At 50.9% G+C, this 21,075-nt stretch overlaps 1 protein-coding gene across 1 annotated transcript in view; it reads left to right on the forward strand.

Annotated features, from left to right (window-relative positions):
• Nucleotides 1–20,714, forward strand: part of LOC147109574 (C-type lectin domain family 18 member A-like) — a 116,004-nt gene extending 95,290 nt beyond the window's left edge. The window contains exons 11-12 of the mRNA XM_086003630.1: nucleotides 17,462–17,553; nucleotides 19,055–20,714. Of these exons, the coding sequence (XP_085859756.1) occupies nucleotides 17,462–17,553; nucleotides 19,055–19,083 (121 nt within the window). The 3' untranslated portion in view covers nucleotides 19,084–20,714. The remainder of the gene's footprint in view (nucleotides 1–17,461; nucleotides 17,554–19,054) is intronic.
• The last annotated feature ends 361 nt before the right edge of the window (nucleotides 20,715–21,075 follow it).

A 21,075-nucleotide genomic window follows, 5' to 3' on the forward strand; every position in this document is an offset into this window, starting at 1 on the left:
GGACAGGGCCCCAGTACACGGTATTTACAGTAATGGGACAGGGCCCCAGTACACAGTATTTACAGTAATGGGACAGGGCCCCCGTACACGGTATTTACAGTAATGGGACAGGGCCCCAGTACACAGTATTTACAGTAATGGGACAGGGCCCCAGTACATGGTATTTACAGTAATGGGACAGGGCCCCAGTACACGGTATTTACAGTAATGGGACAGGGCTCCAGTACACAGTATTTACAGTAATGGGACAGGGCCCCAGTACACGGTATTTACAGTAATGGGACAGTGCACCAGTACACGGTATTTACAGTAATGGGACAGGGCCCCAGTACACGGTATTTACAGTAATGGGACAGGGCCCCAGTACACGGTATTTACAGTAATGGGACAGGGCCCCAGTACACAGTATTTACAGTAATGGGACAGGGCCCCAGTACACGGTATTTACAGTAATGGGACAGGGCCCCAGTACACGGTATTTACAGTAATGGGACAGGGCCCCAGTACACGGTATTTACAGTAATGGGACAGGGCCCCAGTACACGGTATTTACAGTAATGGGACAGGGCCCCAGTACACAGTATGTACAGTAATGGGACAGGGCCCCAGTACAAAGTATTTAGAGTAATGGGACAAGGCCCCAGTACACAGTATTTACAGTAATGGGACAGGGCCCCAGTACACAGTATTTACAGTAATGGGACAGGGCCCCAGTACACGGTATTTACAGTAATGGGACAGGGCCCCAGTACACGGTATTTACAGTAATGGGACAGGGCCCCAGTACACAGTATTTACAGTAATGGGACAGGGCCCCAGTACACAGTATTTACAGTAATGGGACAGGGCCCCAGTACACGGTATTTACAGTAATGGGACAGGGCCCCAGCACACAGTATTTACAGTAATGGGGCAGGGCCCCGGTACACAGTATTTACTGGAATGGGACAGGGCCCCAGTACACAGTATTTACAGTAATGGGACAGGGCCCCAGTACACGGTATTTACAGTAATGGGACAGGGCCCCGGTACACGGTATTTACAGTAATGGGACAGGGCCCCGGTACACGGTATTTACAGTAATGGGACAGGGCCCCAGTACACGGTATTTACAGTAATGGGACAGGGCCCCAGTACACTGTATTTACAGTAATGGGACAGGGCCCCAGGACACGGTATTTACAGTAATGGGACAGGGCCCCAGTACACGGTATTTACAGTAATGGGACAGGGCCCCAGTACACGCTATTTACAGTAATGGGACAGTGCCCCAGTACACGGTATTTACATTAATGGGACAGGGCCCCAGTACACGGTATTTACAGTAATGGGACAGGGCCCCAGTACATGGTATTTACAGTAATGGGACAGGGCCCCAGTACACGGTATTTACAGTAATGGGACAGGGCCCCAGTACACGGTATTTACAGTAATGGGACAGGGCCCCAGTACACGGTATTTACAGTAATGGGACAGGGCCCCAGTACACGGTATTTACAGTAATGGGACAGGGCCCCAGTACACGGTATTTACAGAAATGGGACAGGGCCCCAGTACACAGTATTTACAGTATTGGGACAGGGCTCCAGTACACAGTATTTACAGTAATGGGACAGGGCCCCAGTACACAGTATTTACAGTAATGGGACAGGGCCCCAGTACACGGTATTTACAGCAATGGGACAGGGCCCCAGTACACGGTATTTACAGTAACGGGACAGTGCCCCAGTACACAGTATTTACAGTAATGGGACAGAGCCCCAGTACACAGTATTTACAGTAATGGGACAGGGCCCCAGTACACGGTATTTACTGTAATGGGACAGGGCCCCAGTACGCAGTAGTTACAGTAATGGGACAGGGCCCCAGTACGCAGTAGTTACAGTAATGGGACAGGGCCCCAGTACACGGTATTTACAGTAATGGGACAGGGCCCCAGTACACGGTATTTACAGTAATGGGACAGTGCCCCAGTACACAGTATTTACAGTAATGGGACAGGGCCCCAGTACACGGTATTTACAGTAATGGGACAGTGCCCCGGTACACGGTATTTACAGTAATGGGACAGGGCCCCAGTACACAGTATTTACAGTAATGGGACAGGGCCCCAGTACACAGTATTTACAGTAATGGGACAGGGCCCCGGTACACGGTATTTACAGTAATGGGACAGGGCCCCAGTACACAGTATTTACAGTAATGGGACAGGGCCCCAGTACACAGTATTTACAGTAATGGGACAGGGCCCCAGTACACAGTATTTACAGCAATGGGACAGGGCCCCAGTACACAGTATTTACAGTAATGGGACAGGGCCCCAGTACACAGTATTTACAGTAATGGGACAGGGCCCCAGTACACAGTATTTACAATAATGGGACAGGGCCCCAGTACACGGTATTTAGAGTAATGGGACAGGGCCCCAGTACATAGTATTTACAGCAATGGGACAGGGCCCCAGTACACAGTATTTACAGTAATGGGACAGGTCCCCAATACACAGTATTTACAGTAATGGGACAGGGCCCCAGTACACAGTATTTACAGTAATGGGACAGGGCCCCAGTACACGGTATTTACAGTAATGGGACAGGGCCCCAGTACACGGTATTTACAGTAATGGGACAGGGCCCCAGTACACGGTATTTACAGTAATGGGACAGGGCCCCAGTACACAGTATTTACAGTAATGGGACAGGGCCCCGGTACACAGTATTTACAGTAATGGGACAGGGTCCCGGTACACAGTATTTACAGCAATGGGACAGGGTCCCGGTACACAGTATTTACAGTAATGGGACAGGGCCCCAGTACACAGTATTTCCAGTAATGGGACAGGGCCCCAGTACACGGTATTTACAGTAATGGGACAGGGCCCCAGTACACAGTATTTACAGTAATGGGACAGAGCCCCGGTACATAGTATTTACAGCAATGGGACAGGGCCCCAGTACACAGCATTTACAGTAATGGGACAGTGCCCCAGTACACGGTATTTACAGTAATGGGACAGGGCCCCGGTACACGGTATTTACAGTAATGGGACAGTGCACCAGCACACGGTATTTACAGTAATGGGACAGGGCCCCAGTACACGGTATTTACAGTAATGGGACAGGGCCCCAGTACACGGTATTTACAGTAATGGGACAGGGCCCCAGTACACAGTATTTACAGTAATGGGACAGGGCCCCAGTACACGGTATTTACAGTAATGGGACAGGGCCCCAGTACACAGTATTTACAGTAATGGGACAGGGCCCCAGTACATGGTATTTACAGTAATGGGACAGGGCCCCAGTACACGGTATTTACAGTAATGGGACAGGGCTCCAGTACACAGTATTTACAGTAATGGGACAGGGCCCCAGTACACGGTATTTACAGTAATGGGACAGTGCACCAGTACACGGTATTTACAGTAATGGGACAGGGCCCCAGTACACGGTATTTACAGTAATGGGACAGGGCCCCAGTACACGGTATTTACAGTAATGGGACAGGGCCCCAGTACACAGTATTTACAGTAATGGGACAGGGCCCCAGTACACGGTATTTACAGTAATGGGACAGGGCCCCAGTACACGGTATTTACAGTAATGGGACAGGGCCCCAGTACACGGTATTTACAGTAATGGGACAGGGCCCCAGTACACGGTATTTACAGTAATGGGACAGGGCCCCAGTACACAGTATGTACAGTAATGGGACAGGGCCCCAGTACAAAGTATTTAGAGTAATGGGACAAGGCCCCAGTACACAGTATTTACAGTAATGGGACAGGGCCCCAGTACACAGTATTTACAGTAATGGGACAGGGCCCCAGTACACGGTATTTACAGTAATGGGACAGGGCCCCAGTACACGGTATTTACAGTAATGGGACAGGGCCCCAGTACACAGTATTTACAGTAATGGGACAGGGCCCCAGTACACAGTATTTACAGTAATGGGACAGGGCCCCAGTACACGGTATTTACAGTAATGGGACAGGGCCCCAGCACACAGTATTTACAGTAATGGGGCAGGGCCCCGGTACACAGTATTTACTGGAATGGGACAGGGCCCCAGTACACAGTATTTACAGTAATGGGACAGGGCCCCAGTACACGGTATTTACAGTAATGGGACAGGGCCCCGGTACACGGTATTTACAGTAATGGGACAGGGCCCCGGTACACGGTATTTACAGTAATGGGACAGGGCCCCAGTACACGGTATTTACAGTAATGGGACAGGGCCCCAGTACACGGTATTTACAGTAATGGGACAGGGCCCCAGGACACGGTATTTACAGTAATGGGACAGGGCCCCAGTACACGGTATTTACAGTAATGGGACAGGGCCCCAGTACACGCTATTTACAGTAATGGGACAGTGCCCCAGTACACGGTATTTACATTAATGGGACAGGGCCCCAGTACACGGTATTTACAGTAATGGGACAGGGCCCCAGTACATGGTATTTACAGTAATGGGACAGGGCCCCAGTACACGGTATTTACAGTAATGGGACAGGGCCCCAGTACACGGTATTTACAGTAATGGGACAGGGCCCCAGTACACGGTATTTACAGTAATGGGACAGGGCCCCAGTACACGGTATTTACAGTAATGGGACAGGGCCCCAGTACACGGTATTTACAGAAATGGGACAGGGCCCCAGTACACAGTATTTACAGTATTGGGACAGGGCTCCAGTACACAGTATTTACAGTAATGGGACAGGGCCCCAGTACACAGTATTTACAGTAATGGGACAGGGCCCCAGTACACGGTATTTACAGCAATGGGACAGGGCCCCAGTACACGGTATTTACAGTAATGGGACAGTGCCCCAGTACACAGTATTTACAGTAATGGGACAGAGCCCCAGTACACAGTATTTACAGTAATGGGACAGGGCCCCAGTACACGGTATTTACTGTAATGGGACAGGGCCCCAGTACGCAGTAGTTACAGTAATGGGACAGGGCCCCAGTACGCAGTAGTTACAGTAATGGGACAGGGCCCCAGTACACGGTATTTACAGTAATGGGACAGGGCCCCAGTACACGGTATTTACAGTAATGGGACAGTGCCCCAGTACACAGTATTTACAGTAATGGGACAGGGCCCCAGTACACGGTATTTACAGTAATGGGACAGTGCCCCGGTACACGGTATTTACAGTAATGGGACAGGGCCCCAGTACACGGTATTTACAGTAATGGGACAGGGCCCCAGTACACGGTATTTACAGTAATGGGACAGGGCCCCAGTACACGGTATTTACAGTAATGGGACAGGGCCCCAGTACACGGTATTTACAGTAATGGGACAGGGCCCCAGTACACGGTATTTACAGTAATGGGACAGGGCCCCAGTACACGGTATTTACAGAAATGGGACAGGGCCCCAGTACACAGTATTTACAGTATTGGGACAGGGCTCCAGTACACAGTATTTACAGTAATGGGACAGGGCCCCAGTACACAGTATTTACAGTAATGGGACAGGGCCCCAGTACACGGTATTTACAGCAATGGGACAGGGCCCCAGTACACGGTATTTACAGTAATGGGACAGTGCCCCAGTACACAGTATTTACAGTAATGGGACAGAGCCCCAGTACACAGTATTTACAGTAATGGGACAGGGCCCCAGTACACGGTATTTACTGTAATGGGACAGGGCCCCAGTACGCAGTAGTTACAGTAATGGGACAGGGCCCCAGTACGCAGTAGTTACAGTAATGGGACAGGGCCCCAGTACACGGTATTTACAGTAATGGGACAGGGCCCCAGTACACGGTATTTACAGTAATGGGACAGTGCCCCAGTACACGGTATTTACAGCAATGGGACAGGGCCCCAGTACACAGTATTTACAGTAATGGGACAGGGCCCCAGTACACGGTATTTACAGTAATGGGACAGGGCCCCAGTACACGGTATTTCCAGTAATGGGACAGGGCCCCAGTACACGGTATTTCCAGTAATTGGACAGGGCCCCAGTACACTGTATTTACAGTAATGGGACAGGGCCCCAGTACACAGTATTTACAGTAATGGGACAGGGCCCCGTTACACAGTATTTACAGTAATGGGACAGGGCCCCGGTACACAGTATTTACAGTAATGGGACAGGGCCCCAGTACACAGTATTTACAGTAATGGGACAGTGCCCCGGTACACAGTATTTACAGTAATGGGACAGGGCCCCAGTACACGGTATTTACAGTAATGGGACAGTGCCCCGGTACACGGTATTTACAGTAATGGGACAGGGCCCCAGTACACGGTATTTACAGTAATGGGACAGGGCCCCAGTACACAGTATTTGCATTAATGGGACAGGGCCCCAGTACATGGTATTTACAGTAATCGGACAGGGCCCCAGTACACGGTATTTACAGTAATGGGACAGAGCCCCAGTACACGGTATTTACAGTAATGGGACAGGGCCTGGTACACAGTATTTACAGTAATGGGACAGGGCCCCAGTACACGGTATTTACAGCAATGGGACAGGGCCCCAGTACACGGTATTTACAGCAATGGGACAGGGCCCCAGTACACAGTATTTACAGTAATGGGACAGTGCCCCAGTACACAGTATTTACAGCAATGGGACAGGGCCCCGGTACACGGTATTTACAGCAATGGGACAGAGCCCCAGTACACAGTATTTACAGTAATGGGACAGTGCCCCAGTACACAGTATTTACAGTAATCGGACAGGGCCCCGGTACACAGTATTTACAGTAATGGGACAGGGCCCCGGTACACGGTATTTACAGTAATGGGACAGGGCCCCGGTACACGGTATTTACAGCAATGGGACAGGGCCCCAGTACACGGTATTTACAGCAATGGGACAGGGCCCCAGTACACGGTATTTACAGTAATGGGACAGGGCCCCAGTACACGGTATTTACAGTAATGGGACAGAGCCCCAGTACACGGTATTTACAGTAATGGCACAGGGCCCCAGTACATGGTATTTACAGTAATGGGACAGGGCCCCGGTACACAGTATTTACAGTAATGGGACAGGGCCCCGGTACACGGTATTTACAGTAATGGGACAGGGCCCCGGTACACAGTATTTACAGTGATGGGACAGAGCCCCAGTACACGGTATTTACAGTAATGGGACAGGGCCCCAGTACAAAGTATTTACAGTAATGGGACAGGGCCCCAGTACACGGTATTTACAGCAATGGGACAGGGCCCCAGTACACAGTATTTACAGTAATGGGACCGTGCCCCAGTACACAGTATTTACAGTAATGGGACAGGGCCCCAGTACACGGTATTTACAGCAATGGGATAGGGCCCCAGTACACGGTATTTGCAGTAATGGGACAGGGCCCCAGTACGCAGTAGTTACAGTAATGGGACAGGGCCCCAGTACACGGTATTTACAGTAATGGGACAGGGCCCCAGTACACGGTATTTACAGCAATGGGACAGGGCCCCAGTACACAGTATTTACAGTAATGGGACAGGGCCCCAGTACACGGTATTTCCAGTAATGGGACAGGGCCCCAGTACACGGTATTTCCAGTAATGGGACAGGGCCCCAGTACACGGTATTTCCAGTAATTGGAGAGGGCCCCAGTACACTGTATTTACAGTAATGGGACAGGGCCCCAGTACACAGTATTTACAGTAATGGGACAGGGCCCCAGTACACAGTATTTACAGTAATGGGACAGGGCCCCGGTACAGAGTATTTACAGTAATGGGACAGTGCCCCAGTACACAGTATTTACAGTAATGGGACAGTGCCCCGGTACACAGTATTTACAGTAATGGGACAGGGCCCCAGTACACGGTATTTACAGTAATGGGACAGGGCCACAGTACACAGTATTTACAGTAATGGGACAGAGCCCCAGTACACAGTATTTACAGCAATGGGACAGGGCCCCAATACACGGTATTTACAGTAATGGGACAGAGCCCCAGTACACAGTATTTACAGTAATGGGACAGGGCCCCAGTACACGGTATTTACAGTAATGGGACAGGGCCCCAGTACACGGTATTTACAGTAATGGGACAGGGCCCCAGTACACAGTATTTACAGTAATGGGACAGTGCCCCAGTACACAGTATTTACAGTAATGGGACAGGGCCCCAGTACACAGTATTTACAGTAATGGGACAGGGCCCCAGTACACGGTATTTACAGTAATGGGACAGGGCCCCAGTACACGGCATTTACAGTAATGGGACAGGGCCCCAGTACACAGTATTCACAGTAATGGGACAGGGCCCCAGTACACAGTATTTACAGTAATGGGACAGGGCCCCAGTACACGGTATTTACAGTAATGGGACAGGGCCCCAGTACACGCTATTTACAGTAATGGGACAGGGCCCCAGTACACGGTATTTACAGTAATGGGACAGAGCCCCAGTACACGGTATTTACAGTAATGGGACAGGGCCTGGTACACAGTATTTACAGTAATGGGACAGGGCCCAGTACACGGTATTTACAGCAATGGGACAGGGCCCCAGCACACGGTATTTACAGCAATGGGACAGGGCCCCAGTACACAGTATTTACAGTAATGGGACAGTGCCCCAGTACACAGTATTTACAGTAATGGGACAGGGCCCCGGTACACGGTATTTACAGCAATGGGACAGAGCCCCAGTACACAGTATTTACAGTAATGGGACAGTGCCCCAGTACACAGTATTTACAGTAATGGGACAGGGCCCCGGTACACAGTATTTACAGTAATGGGACAGTGCCCCGGTACACGGTATTTACAGTAATGGGACAGGGCCCCGGTACACGGTATTTACAGCAATGGGACAGGGCCCCAGTACACAGTATTTACAGTCATGGGACAGGGCCCCAGTACACAGTATTTACAGTCATGGGACAGGGCCCCAGTACACAGTATTTACAGTAATGGGACAGGGCCCCAGTACACAGTATTTACAGTAATGGGACAGGGCCCCAGTGCACGGTATTAACAGTAATGGGACAGGGCCCCAGTACGCGGTATTTACAGTAATGGGACAGGGCCCCAGTGCACAGTATTTACAGTAATGGGACAGGGCCCCAGTACACAGTATTTACAGTAATGGGACAGGGCCCCAGTACACAGTATTTACAGTAATGGGACAGTGCCCCGGTACACAGTATTTACAGTATTGGGACAGTGCCCCAGTACACGGTATTTACAGTAATGGGACAGGGCCCCAGTACACGGTATTTACAGTAATGGGACAGGGCCCCAGTACACGGTATTTACAGTAATGGGACAGGGCCCCAGTACATGGTATTTACAGTAATGGGACAGGGCCCCGGTACACGGTATTTACAGTAATGGGACAGGGCCCCGGTACACAGTATTTACAGTAATGGGACAGGGCCCCAGTACACAGTATTTACAGTAATGGGACAGGGCCCCAGTACACAGTATTTATAGTAATGGGACAGGGCCCCAGTACACGGTATTTACAGTAATGGGACAGGGCCCCAGTACACAGTATTTACAGTAATGGGACAGGGCCCCGGTACACGGTATTTACAGTAATGGGACAGGGCCCCAGTACACGGTATTTACAGTAATGGGACAGGGCCCCGGTACACAGTATTTACAGTAATGGGACAGAGCCCCAGTACACGGTATTTACAGTAATGGGACAGGGCCCCAGTACGAAGTATTTACAGTAATGGGACAGGGCCCCAGTACACGGTATTTACAGCAATGGGACAGGGCCCCAGTACACAGTATTTACAGTAATGGGACCGTGCCCCAGTACACGGTATTTACAGTAATGGGACAGGGCCCCAGTACACGGTATTTACAGTAATGGGACAGGGCCCCAGTACACAGTATTTACAGTAATGGGACAGGGCCCCGGTACACGGTATTTACAGTAATGGTACAGGGCCCCAGTACACGGTATTTACAGTAATGGGACAGGGCCCCAGTACACAGTATTTACAGTAATGGGACAGGGCCCCGGTACACAGTATTTACAGTAATGGTACAGGGCCCCAGTACACGGTATTTACAGCAATGGGACAGGGCCCCGGTACACAGTATTTACAGTAATGGGACAGGGCCCCAGTACACAGTATTTACAGTAATGGGACAGGGCCCCAGTACACAGTATTTACAGTAATGGGACAGGGCCACAGTACACAGTAGTTACAGTAATGGGTCAGGGCCCCAGTACACGGTATTTACAGTAATGGGACAGGGCCCCAGTACGCGGTATTTACAGTAATGGGACAGGGCCCCAGTGCACGGTATTTACAGTAATGGGACAGGGCCCCAGTACACAGTATTTACAGTAATGGGACAGGGCCCCAGTACACAGTATTTACAGCAATGGGACAGGGCCCCAGTACACAGTATTTACAGTAATGGGACAGGGCCCCAGCACACAGTATTTACAGCAATGGGACAGTGCCCCAGTACACAGTATTTACAGTAATGGGGGAGGGCCCCAGCACACAGTATTTACAGTAATGGGACAGGGCCCCAGTACACAGTATTTACAGCAATGGGACAGGGCCCCAGTACACGGTATTTACAGTAATGGGACAGGGCCCCAGTACACAGTATTTACAGTAATGGGACAGGGCCCCAGTACACAGTATTTACAGTAATGGGACAGGGCCCCAGTACACGGTATTTACAGTAATGGGACAGGGCCCCGGTACACGGTATTTACAGTAATGGGACAGGGCCCCAGTACACGGTATTTACAGTAATGGGACAGGGCCCCGGTCCACAGTATTTACAGTAATGGGACAGGGCCCCGGTACACGGTATTTACAGTAATGGGACAGGGCCCCGGTACACAGTATTTACAGTAATGGGACAGAGCCCCAGTACACGGTATTTACAGTAATGGGACAGGGCCCCAGTACGAAGTATTTACAGTAATGGGACAGGGCCCCAGTACACGGTATTTACAGCAATGGGACAGGGCCCCAGTACACAGTATTTACAGTAATGGGACCGTGCCCCAGTACACGGTATTTACAGTAATGGGACAGGGCCCCAGTACACAGTATTTACAGTAATGGGACAGGGCCCCAGTACACAGTATTTACAGTAATGGGACAGGGCCCCGGTACACGGTATTTACAGTAATGGTACAGGGCCCCAGTACACGGTATTTACAGTCATGGGACAGGGCCCCAGTACACAGTATTTACAGTAATGGGACAGGGCCCCGGTACACACTATTTACAGTAATGGTACAGGGCCCCAGTACACGGTATTTACAGCAATGGGACAGGGCCCCGGTGCACAGTATTTACAGTAATGGGACAGGGCCCCAGTACACAATATTTACAGTAATGGGACAGGGCCCCAGTACACAGTATTTACAGTAATGGGACAGGGCCACAGTACACAGTATTTACAGTTATGGATCAGGGCCCCAGTGCACGGTATTTACAGTAATGGGACAGGGCCCCGGTACACAGTATTTACAGTAATGGGACAGGGCCCCGGTACACGGTATTTACAGTAATGGGACAGGGCCCCGGTACACAGTATTTACAGCAATGGGACAGGGCCCCAGTACACGGTATTTACAGTAATGGGACAGGGCCCCAGTACACAGTATTTACAGTAATGGGACAGGGCCCCAGTACACAGTATTTACAGTAATGGGACAGGGCCCCAGTACACAGTATTTACACTGATGGGACAGGGCCCCAGTACACGGTATTTACAGTAATGGGACAGGGCCCCAGTACGCGGTATTTACAGTAATGGGACAGGGCCCCAGTGCACGGTATTTACAGTAATGGGACAGGGCCCCAGTACACAGTATTTACAGTAATGGGACAGGGCCCCAGTACACAGTATTTACAGCAATGGGACAGGGCCCCAGCACACAGTATTTACAGTAATGGGACAGGGCCCCAGCACACAGTATTTACAGCAATGGGACAGTGCCCCAGTACACAGTATTTACAGTAATGGGGGAGGGCCCCAGCACACAGTATTTACAGTAATGGGACAGGGCCCCAGTACACAGTATTTACAGCAATGGGACAGGGCCCCAGTACACGGTATTTACAGTAATGGGACAGGGCCCCAGTACACAGTATTTACAGCAATGGGACAGGGCCCCAGTACACGGTATTTACAGTAATGGGACAGGGCCCCAGTACACGGTATTTACAGTAATGGGACAGGGCCCCGGTACACAGTATTTACAGTAATGGGACAGGGCCCCGGTACACGGTATTTACAGTAATGGGACAGGGCCCCAGTACACGGTATTTACAGTAATGGGACAGGGCCCCAGTACACGGTATTTACATTAATGGGACAGGGCCCCAGTACACAGTATTTACAGCAATGGGACAGGGCCCCAGTACACAGTATTTACAGTAATGGGACAGGGCCCCAGTACACAGTGTTTACAGTAATGGGACAGGGCCCCAGTACACAGTATTTACAGTAATGGGACAGGGCCCCAGTACACAGTATTTACAGCAATGGGACAGGGCCCCAGTACACGGTATTTACAGTAATGGGACAGGGCCCCAGTACACGGTATTTACATCAATGGGACAGGGCCCCAGTACACGGTATTTACAGTAATGGGACAGGGCCCCAGTACACGGTATTTACAGTAATGGGACAGGGCCCCAGTACACAGTATTTACAGTAATGGGACAGGGCCCCAGTACACAGTATTTACAGTAATGGGACAGGGCCCCAGTACACAGTATTTACAGTAATGGGACAGGGCCCCAGTACACAGTATTTACAGTAATGGGACAGTGCCCCAGTACACAGTATTTACAGTAATGGGACAGGGCCCCAGTACACAGTATTTACAGTAATGGGACAGGGCCCCGGTACACGGTATTTACAGTAATGGGACAGGGCCCCAGTACACAGTATTTACAGGAATGGGACAGGGCCCCAGTACACAGTATTTACAGTAATGGGACAGGGCCCCAGTACACAGTATTTACGGTAATGGGACAGGGCCCCAGTACACAGTATTTACAGTCATGAGAGGGCCCCAGTACACAGTATTTACAGAAATGGGACACGGCCCCGGTACACAGTATTTACAGTAATGGGACAGGGCCCCGGTACACAGTATTTACAGTCATGGGACAGGGCCCCAGTACACAGTATTTACAGTAATGGGACAGGGCCCCAGTACACAGTATTTACAGTAATGGGACAGGGCCCCAGTACACAGTATTTACAGTAATGGGACAGGGCCCCAGTACACAGTATTTACAGTAATGGGACCGTGCCCCAGTACACAGTATTTACAGTAATGGGACAGGGCCCCAGTACACGGTATTTACAGTAATGGGACAGGGCCCCAGTACACAGTATTTACAGTAATGGGACAGGGCCCCAGTACACGGTATTTACAGTAATGGGACAGGGCCCCAGTACACAGTATTTACAGTCATGGGACAGGGCCCCAGTGCACAGTATTTACAGTAATGGGTCAGGGCCCCAGTACACGGTATTTACAGCAATGGGACAGGGCCCCGGTACACAGTATTTACAGCAATGGGACAGGGCCCCGGTACACGGTATTTACAGTAATGGGACAGGGCCCCGGTACACGGTATTTACAGTAATGGGACAGGGCCCCAGTACACGGTATTTACAGTAATGGGACAGGGCCCCAGTACACGGTATTTACAGTAATGGGACAGGGCCCCAGTACACGGTATTTACAGTAATGGGACAGGGCCCCAGTACACAGTATTTACAGTAATGGGACTGGGCCCCAGTACACAGTATTTACAGCAATGGGACAGGGCCCCGGTACACGGTATTTACAGTAATGGGACAGGGCCCCGGTACACGGTATTTACAGTAATGGGACAGGGCCCCAGTACACGGTATTTACACTGATGGGACAGGGCCCCAGTACACGGTATTTACAGTAATGGGACAGGGCCCCAGTACGCGGTATTTACAGTAATGGGACAGGGCCCCAGTGCACGGTATTTACAGTAATGGGACAGGGCCCCAGTACACAGTATTTACAGTAATGGGACAGGGCCCCAGTACACAGTATTTACAGCAATGGGACAGGGCCCCAGCACACAGTATTTACAGTAATGGGACAGGGCCCCAGCACACAGTATTTACAGCAATGGGACAGTGCCCCAGTACACAGTATTTACAGTAATGGGGGAGGGCCCCAGCACACAGTATTTACAGTAATGGGACAGGGCCCCAGTACACAGTATTTACAGCAATGGGACAGGGCCCCAGTACACGGTATTTACAGTAATGGGACAGGGCCCCAGTACACAGTATTTACAGCAATGGGACAGGGCCCCAGTACACGGTATTTACAGTAATGGGACAGGGCCCCAGTACACGGTATTTACAGTAATGGGACAGGGCCCCGGTACACAGTATTTACAGTAATGGGACAGGGCCCCGGTACACGGTATTTACAGTAATGGGACAGGGCCCCAGTACACGGTATTTACAGTAATGGGACAGGGCCCCAGTACACAGTATTTACATTAATGGGACAGGGCCCCAGTACACAGTATTTACAGCAATGGGACAGGGCCCCAGTACACAGTATTTACAGTAATGGGACAGGGCCCCAGTACACAGTATTTACAGTAATGGGACAGGGCCCCAGTACACAGTATTTACAGTAATGGGACAGGGCCCCAGTACACAGTATTTACAGCAATGGGACAGGGCCCCAGTACACGGTATTTACAGTAATGGGACAGGGCCCCAGTACACGGTATTTACATCAATGGGACAGGGCCCCAGTACACGGTATTTACAGTAATGGGACACGGCCCCAGTACACGGTATTTACAGTAATGGGACAGGGCCCCAGTACACAGTATTTACAGTAATGGGACAGGGCCCCAGTACACAGTATTTACAGTAATGGGACAGGGCCCCAGTACACAGTATTTACAGTAATGGGACAGGGCCCCAGTACACAGTATTTACAGTAATGGGACAGTGCCCCAGTACACAGTATTTACAGTAATGGGACAGGGCCCCAGTACACAGTATTTACAGTAATGGGACAGGGCCCCGGTACACGGTATTTACAGTAATGGGACAGGGCCCCAGTACACAGTATTTACAGGAATGGGACAGGGCCCCAGTACACAGTATTTACAGTAATGGGACAGGGCCCCAGTACACAGTATTTACGGTAATGGGACAGGGCCCCAGTACACAGTATTTACAGTCATGAGAGGGCCCCAGTACACAGTATTTACAGAAATGGGACACGGCCCCGGTACACAGTATTTACAGTAATGGGACAGGGCCCCGGTACACAGTATTTACAGTCATGGGACAGGGCCCCAGTACACAGTATTTACAGTAATGGGACAGGGCCCCAGTACACAGTATTTACAGTAATGGGACAGGGCCCCAGTACACAGTACAGTAATGGGACAGGGCCCCAGTACACAGTATTTACAGTAATGGGACCGTGCCCCAGTACACAGTATTTACAGTAATGGGACAGGGCCCCAGTACACGGTATTTACAGTAATGGGACAGGGCCCCAGTACACAGTATTTACAGTAATGGGACAGGGCCCCAGTACACGGTATTTACAGTAATGGGACAGGGCCCCAGTACACAGTATTTACAGTCATGGGACAGGGCCCCAGTGCACAGTATTTACAGTAATGGGTCAGGGCCCCAGTACACGGTATTTACAGCAATGGGACAGGGCCCCGGTACACAGTATTTACAGCAATGGGACAGGGCCCCGGTACACGGTATTTACAGTAATGGGACAGGGCCCCGGTACACGGTATTTACAGTAATGGGACAGGGCCCCAGTACACGGTATTTACAGTAATGGGACAGGGCCCCAGTACACGGTATTTACAGTAATGGGACAGGGCCCCAGTACACGGTATTTACAGTAATGGGACAGGGCCCCAGTACACAGTATTTACAGTAATGGGACTGGGCCCCAGTACACGGTATTTACAGTAATGGGACAGGGCCCCAGTACGCGGTATTTACAGTAATGGGACAGGGCCCCAGTACGCGGTATTTACAGTAATGGGACAGGGCCCCAGTACACAGTATTTACAGTAATGGGACAGGGCCCCAGTACACAGTATTTACAGTAATGGGACAGGGCCCCAGTACACAGTATTTACAGTAATGGGACAGTGCCCCAGTACACAGTATTTACAGTAATGGGGGAGGGCCCCAGTACACAGTATTTACAGTAATGGGACAGGGCCCCAGTACACAGTATTTACAGCAATGGGACAGGGCCCCAGTACACGGTATTTACAGTAATGGGACAGGGCCCCAGTACACGGTATTTACAGCAATGGGACAGGGCCCCAGTACACAGTATTTACAGTAATGGGACAGTGCCCCTGTACACAGTATTTACAGTATTGGGACAGTGCCCCAGTACACAGTATTTACAGTAATGGGACAGGGCCCCAGTACACGGTATTTACAGTAATGGGACAGGGCCCCAGTACACAGTATTTACAGTAATGGGACAGGGCCCCAGTACACGGTATTTACAGTAATGGGACAGGGCCCCAGTACACGGTATTTACAGTAATGGGACAGGGCCCCGGTACACAGTATTTACAGTAATGGGACAGGGCCCCAGTACACAGTATTTACAGTAATGGGACAGGGCCCCAGTACACAGTATTTCCAGTAATGGGACAGGGCCCCAGTACACAATATTTACAGTAATGAGACAGGGCCCCAGTACACAGTATTTACAGCAATGGGACAGGGCCCCAGTACACAGTATTTACAGCAATGGGACAGGGCCCCAGTACACAGTATTTACAGCAATGGGACAGGGCCCCAGTACACGGTATTTACAGTAATGGGACAGGGCCCCAGTACACAGTATTTACAGTAATGGGACAGGGCCCCAGTACACAGTATTTACAGTAATGGGACAGGGCCCCAGTACACAGTATTTACAGTAATGGGACAGGGCCCCAGTACACAGTATTTACAGTAATGGGACAGGGCCCCAATACACAGTATTTACAGTAATGGGACAGGGCCCCAGTACACAGTATTTACAGTAATGGGACAGGGCCCCGGTACACGGTATTTACAGTAATGGGACAGGGCCCCGGTACACGGTATTTACAGTAATGGGACAGGGCCCCGGTACACGGTATTTACAGTAATGGGACAGGGCCCCAGTACACGGTATTTACAGTAATGGGACAGGGCCCCAGTACACAGTATTTACAGTAATGGGACAGGGCCCCTGTACACAGTATTTACAGTAATGGGACAGGGCCCCAGTACACAGTATTTACAGTAATGGGACAGGGCCCCAGTACACAGTATTTACAGTAATGGGACAGGGCCCCTGTGCATAGTATTTACAGTCATGGGATCGGGCATGTGTACAATGTATTCCCCCCAGTTTATCCCTGTTCCTCTGACTCGGCTTTCCTTTGTTTTGAACAGATTTGGAAACTGTGTTGAGTTGCAAGCCTCCAGTGCGTTTAATTGGAACGACCAGCGCTGCAAGACTCGCAACAGATACATCTGCCAGTTCAGTGAGTACCGTCTCTTCACAAACTCATGGACTATCGAGGTGGGCCACAATACGGTTTGCTGTGAGAGAGAGAGTAACTGAGCAATGGTAGGTCCTATAATGAGATGCTGGGAGCCCGACGTACTGAAGGCAGCTTCCCCGTGTTATCAGACCTGGTGAGTCCGGGCTCTGACTGGGCCCGTCTCTGCTCATTAAAGCTATTCTGTGAGTTATGGGCCTAATGCCCTCCAGTTGCTAAGCAACGGGCCACTGCAGTGACACAGGTGCTGCGGGTATCACAAGTTACCGGGCCGCCATCATTTGTTGCCTCGGTTGTTGTCAGTTTTGGTCGACACTGGCTAAATCAAGGGGACTTAAAAAGTGGAAAATAAATGGCAGCAATGGTTAGACACTGGTGGGCCTTCTGTTGCCAATGGAGCCTGACTCCCGACTGTTGTCGCACGCCCTTGCCTATGAGCCAGTAGCTGACCTTGCATTATGTTCAAAAGCCCAACGCCCGATGAGCAGTGTCCCGAATGAATGCATTATCAACCCTTAGTTGATGCCAGTGGTGAGTACTTTGCAATACCCCATTAATTTAATTGGTGAGCTGCGACACTAGCTTAATGGCAGCCGTGGCTCAGTTGGTAGCACTCTTGGCTCTGACTGTGAATGATGTGGGTTCAAATCCCACGCCAGACACTTGAGCCCATAATCCAGGCTGACACTCTCAGTGCCAGTACAGGTAGACTACCCTTTATCCGAACTTCCAAAAACCGAAACCCTTTTCGTTCAGCGTAAGTCGTGCGCACGACTTACGCTGAGCAGAGGGTCAGCGTAAGTCGTGCGCACGACCCCCCGCGGACTCCCGCCGGCCCCGACCCTCCCGCCGACCCCCCCCGCAGACCCCCGCCGGCCGCGGACCCCCGCCGACCCCCCCCCCCCGCGGACCGCCGCCGGCTCCGACCCCCCCGCCGGCCCCGACCCCCCCGCGGACCCCCGCCGACCCCAACCCCCGCCGACTTAAGCTGAGCGTCAGCGTAAGTCGTGCGCACGACCCCCCGCCGACCCCCGCCGGCGCCGACCCCGACCGTAAGTCGGTCGGGATCGGCGGGGGTCGGGGCCGGCGGGGGTCGGCGGGGGGTCATGCGCACGACTTACGCTGCGCGTCAGCGTAAGTCGTGCGCACGACCCCCCGCCGACCCACCTTCCGAAATCCGAAATTCTCCGAAAACCGAAACATGGCTGGTCCCGAGGTTTTCCGATAAAGGATAGTCTACCTGTACTGAGGGACTGCTGCCGTCTTTCAGAAGAGATGTTAAACCAAGGCTACGTCTGTCCGCTCAGGTGGATGTAAAAGATCTCACGGCACCCACTGAGCCAAGGCTGACACGCTCCTTGAGACAGAAGGGGATGCTGACTGTATGTCATGTGTACAGCCCCACCTGAATGATTGAAGGTTGCGGAAGGAAAGCAGTCTTAACAGGCAATGAATGTAATCAGGGAATCTCTTCTGTTTCCAGGCGAGAAGCACATTGCCCAGTGGGTGTGACCGGAGAAGTCCATTGCGTTTCCGTGGGGAGAGATGAGACAACCTTCACTTTGTAACTGAACTGCACTAACCACTACAATAGTTTAGCATCTTGGCTCGTAGGCACTGAATCACGATGAATGTCAGGTTCAGATCCGTGGCCGATTAGCATTGTTCTGGCCGTCCTGAGTGTGGGCAGGTGGCGCACCCTGGAATTGAAACCCCTGTGTTATTACAGGGGCCTCTCATTCAGTGCAAGGGACAGTTTTTCGAAGGAAAGAAAAATTATACTGGAGTTCCAGTGATCGAGGAAACAGGTTTGGTTCAAAGGTTAATGGGCCTGTAGTCCTGTCCTCAGTGCCATCCTAAATAGAGCAATGTCAAAGGCCATAATCCTAATCATGCTCACTCTCAGAAATAGCTCACCGCTGAGTACTGGGATATGGTTCAGTGTCTGCGATTCCCCCCATGACCAGCTCCTGGTTTCAGTCATACCACACCGGGGCAGTTGCCCAGACACTTCTCCCAGAGGGAGCGGGAATGAAACAATAAACGCATCACATTGGCCGACCAATCGATTTTAGTTCGGCCCCTTCACTCGCTCTGGGACGAGAACCCTGCCTCCCCATTGCATTGTTTTGCTGAGACGGGAATGGTACTGAGTCCCAAACTCAAAGGGCAGCAAGACTATGTGTGTATGTGGGGGGTGGGTGGCGGGGCCTCACATTTAGAGGGACGGTGCGTTATGCTTCCCCCACCCACTCCCCTCCCGGCTGTATTGTGAGTACCACTGGTTTGCAAGCATCGTACTACAGTCCCCACCGCTTACAGCCGTGATTCACCCGCTAAGCATGTTGGACTGTTTAAAGGGGCCGTGCTACTACCGTTGAACAAGACTGCAGCAAACCACTATTGAATAAACTAAATTAAACTGTAGGCAGTGTAACCAACTCTATTTAAACCACACCCATTTAAAGCTCAAATAAAAAAGTTACTAAAAGAAATAGTTCAACTTTAAAAATGATATAATTGAGCAGAAATTCACACCACAGCAGTCCTGTAAGTCTCCACCAAAGAACTCCAACGCTGAACTGTCTTTCCCCGTAGTATGGATGTCCACCTTTCCAAGGGCCTCCCAGTTTTAGGAACAGGAAAGGCCCACTGGGCCCAACAAGGCCATCACATTTTCCGAGATCAATCCCAGCCTACTTGCCTTCTCCCCCAGACCCCTCGTCCTGTCTCTCTCCAGAATTGCACTTAATTGTCACTTAAACCTATTCATAACATCTGATTAATGGCCTCAAGGTGCTAAAATTCACATCTGACCTCCTCCTCCCCCCCTAGTATTTGAATCCTTCACCACAATGGGGCCAGTTTTGTCATTTCTCTTCGAGAATCTTGAAAGCCTTCACTTAGGCCACCTCAAAGTGTTAACAAGTCCAACTTCCTAGACCCATCACCCCCTGTGCTCGCTGACCTACATTGTCTCCCGGTGCCTGAAATGGAGCGAGTTCTGTTCCCTGGTGCTACCATTCCTTGTTCGTTGACAGATATTCCCTGGTGACAAATTGTATGTTAAACTGCATTGGAAAATTCCTCCCATTGCTATATTGTGATTTTATTTATTTTAGAATGAAACCCCTCTTACCTTGCCCTGAAGCTCTTGGCTCGGTTCCTGGATGCCAGTCTGAGTGGTGCACGGCTGTTCGACTCTGGGAGGGCAGCATTACATAGAATTTTACAACACAGAGACAGGCCATTCGGCCCAACTGGTCTGTGCCGGTGTTTATGCTCCACATGAGCCTCCTCCTAACCCCATCAGCGTATCCTTCTACAGGAAACTCTTTCTTATCCGGCACTGACGGAACTGGCGTGATGCCGGTTGATCAAAAAGTCTGGATTACAGCGAGGTATACTTACCAAGGTACGAGAGCCACAGGTGCAGGAGCCCCCGGTTACACGGCCACAGGTGCAAGAACCCCGGTTACACGGCCACTAATATATAGTAATAAA

The sequence above is a fragment of the Somniosus microcephalus genome, chromosome 12, assembly GCF_052327205.1.
Source record: "Somniosus microcephalus isolate GS21.2 chromosome 12, FLI_Smic_1.0, whole genome shotgun sequence".
NCBI lineage: Eukaryota > Metazoa > Chordata > Chondrichthyes > Squaliformes > Somniosidae > Somniosus > Somniosus microcephalus.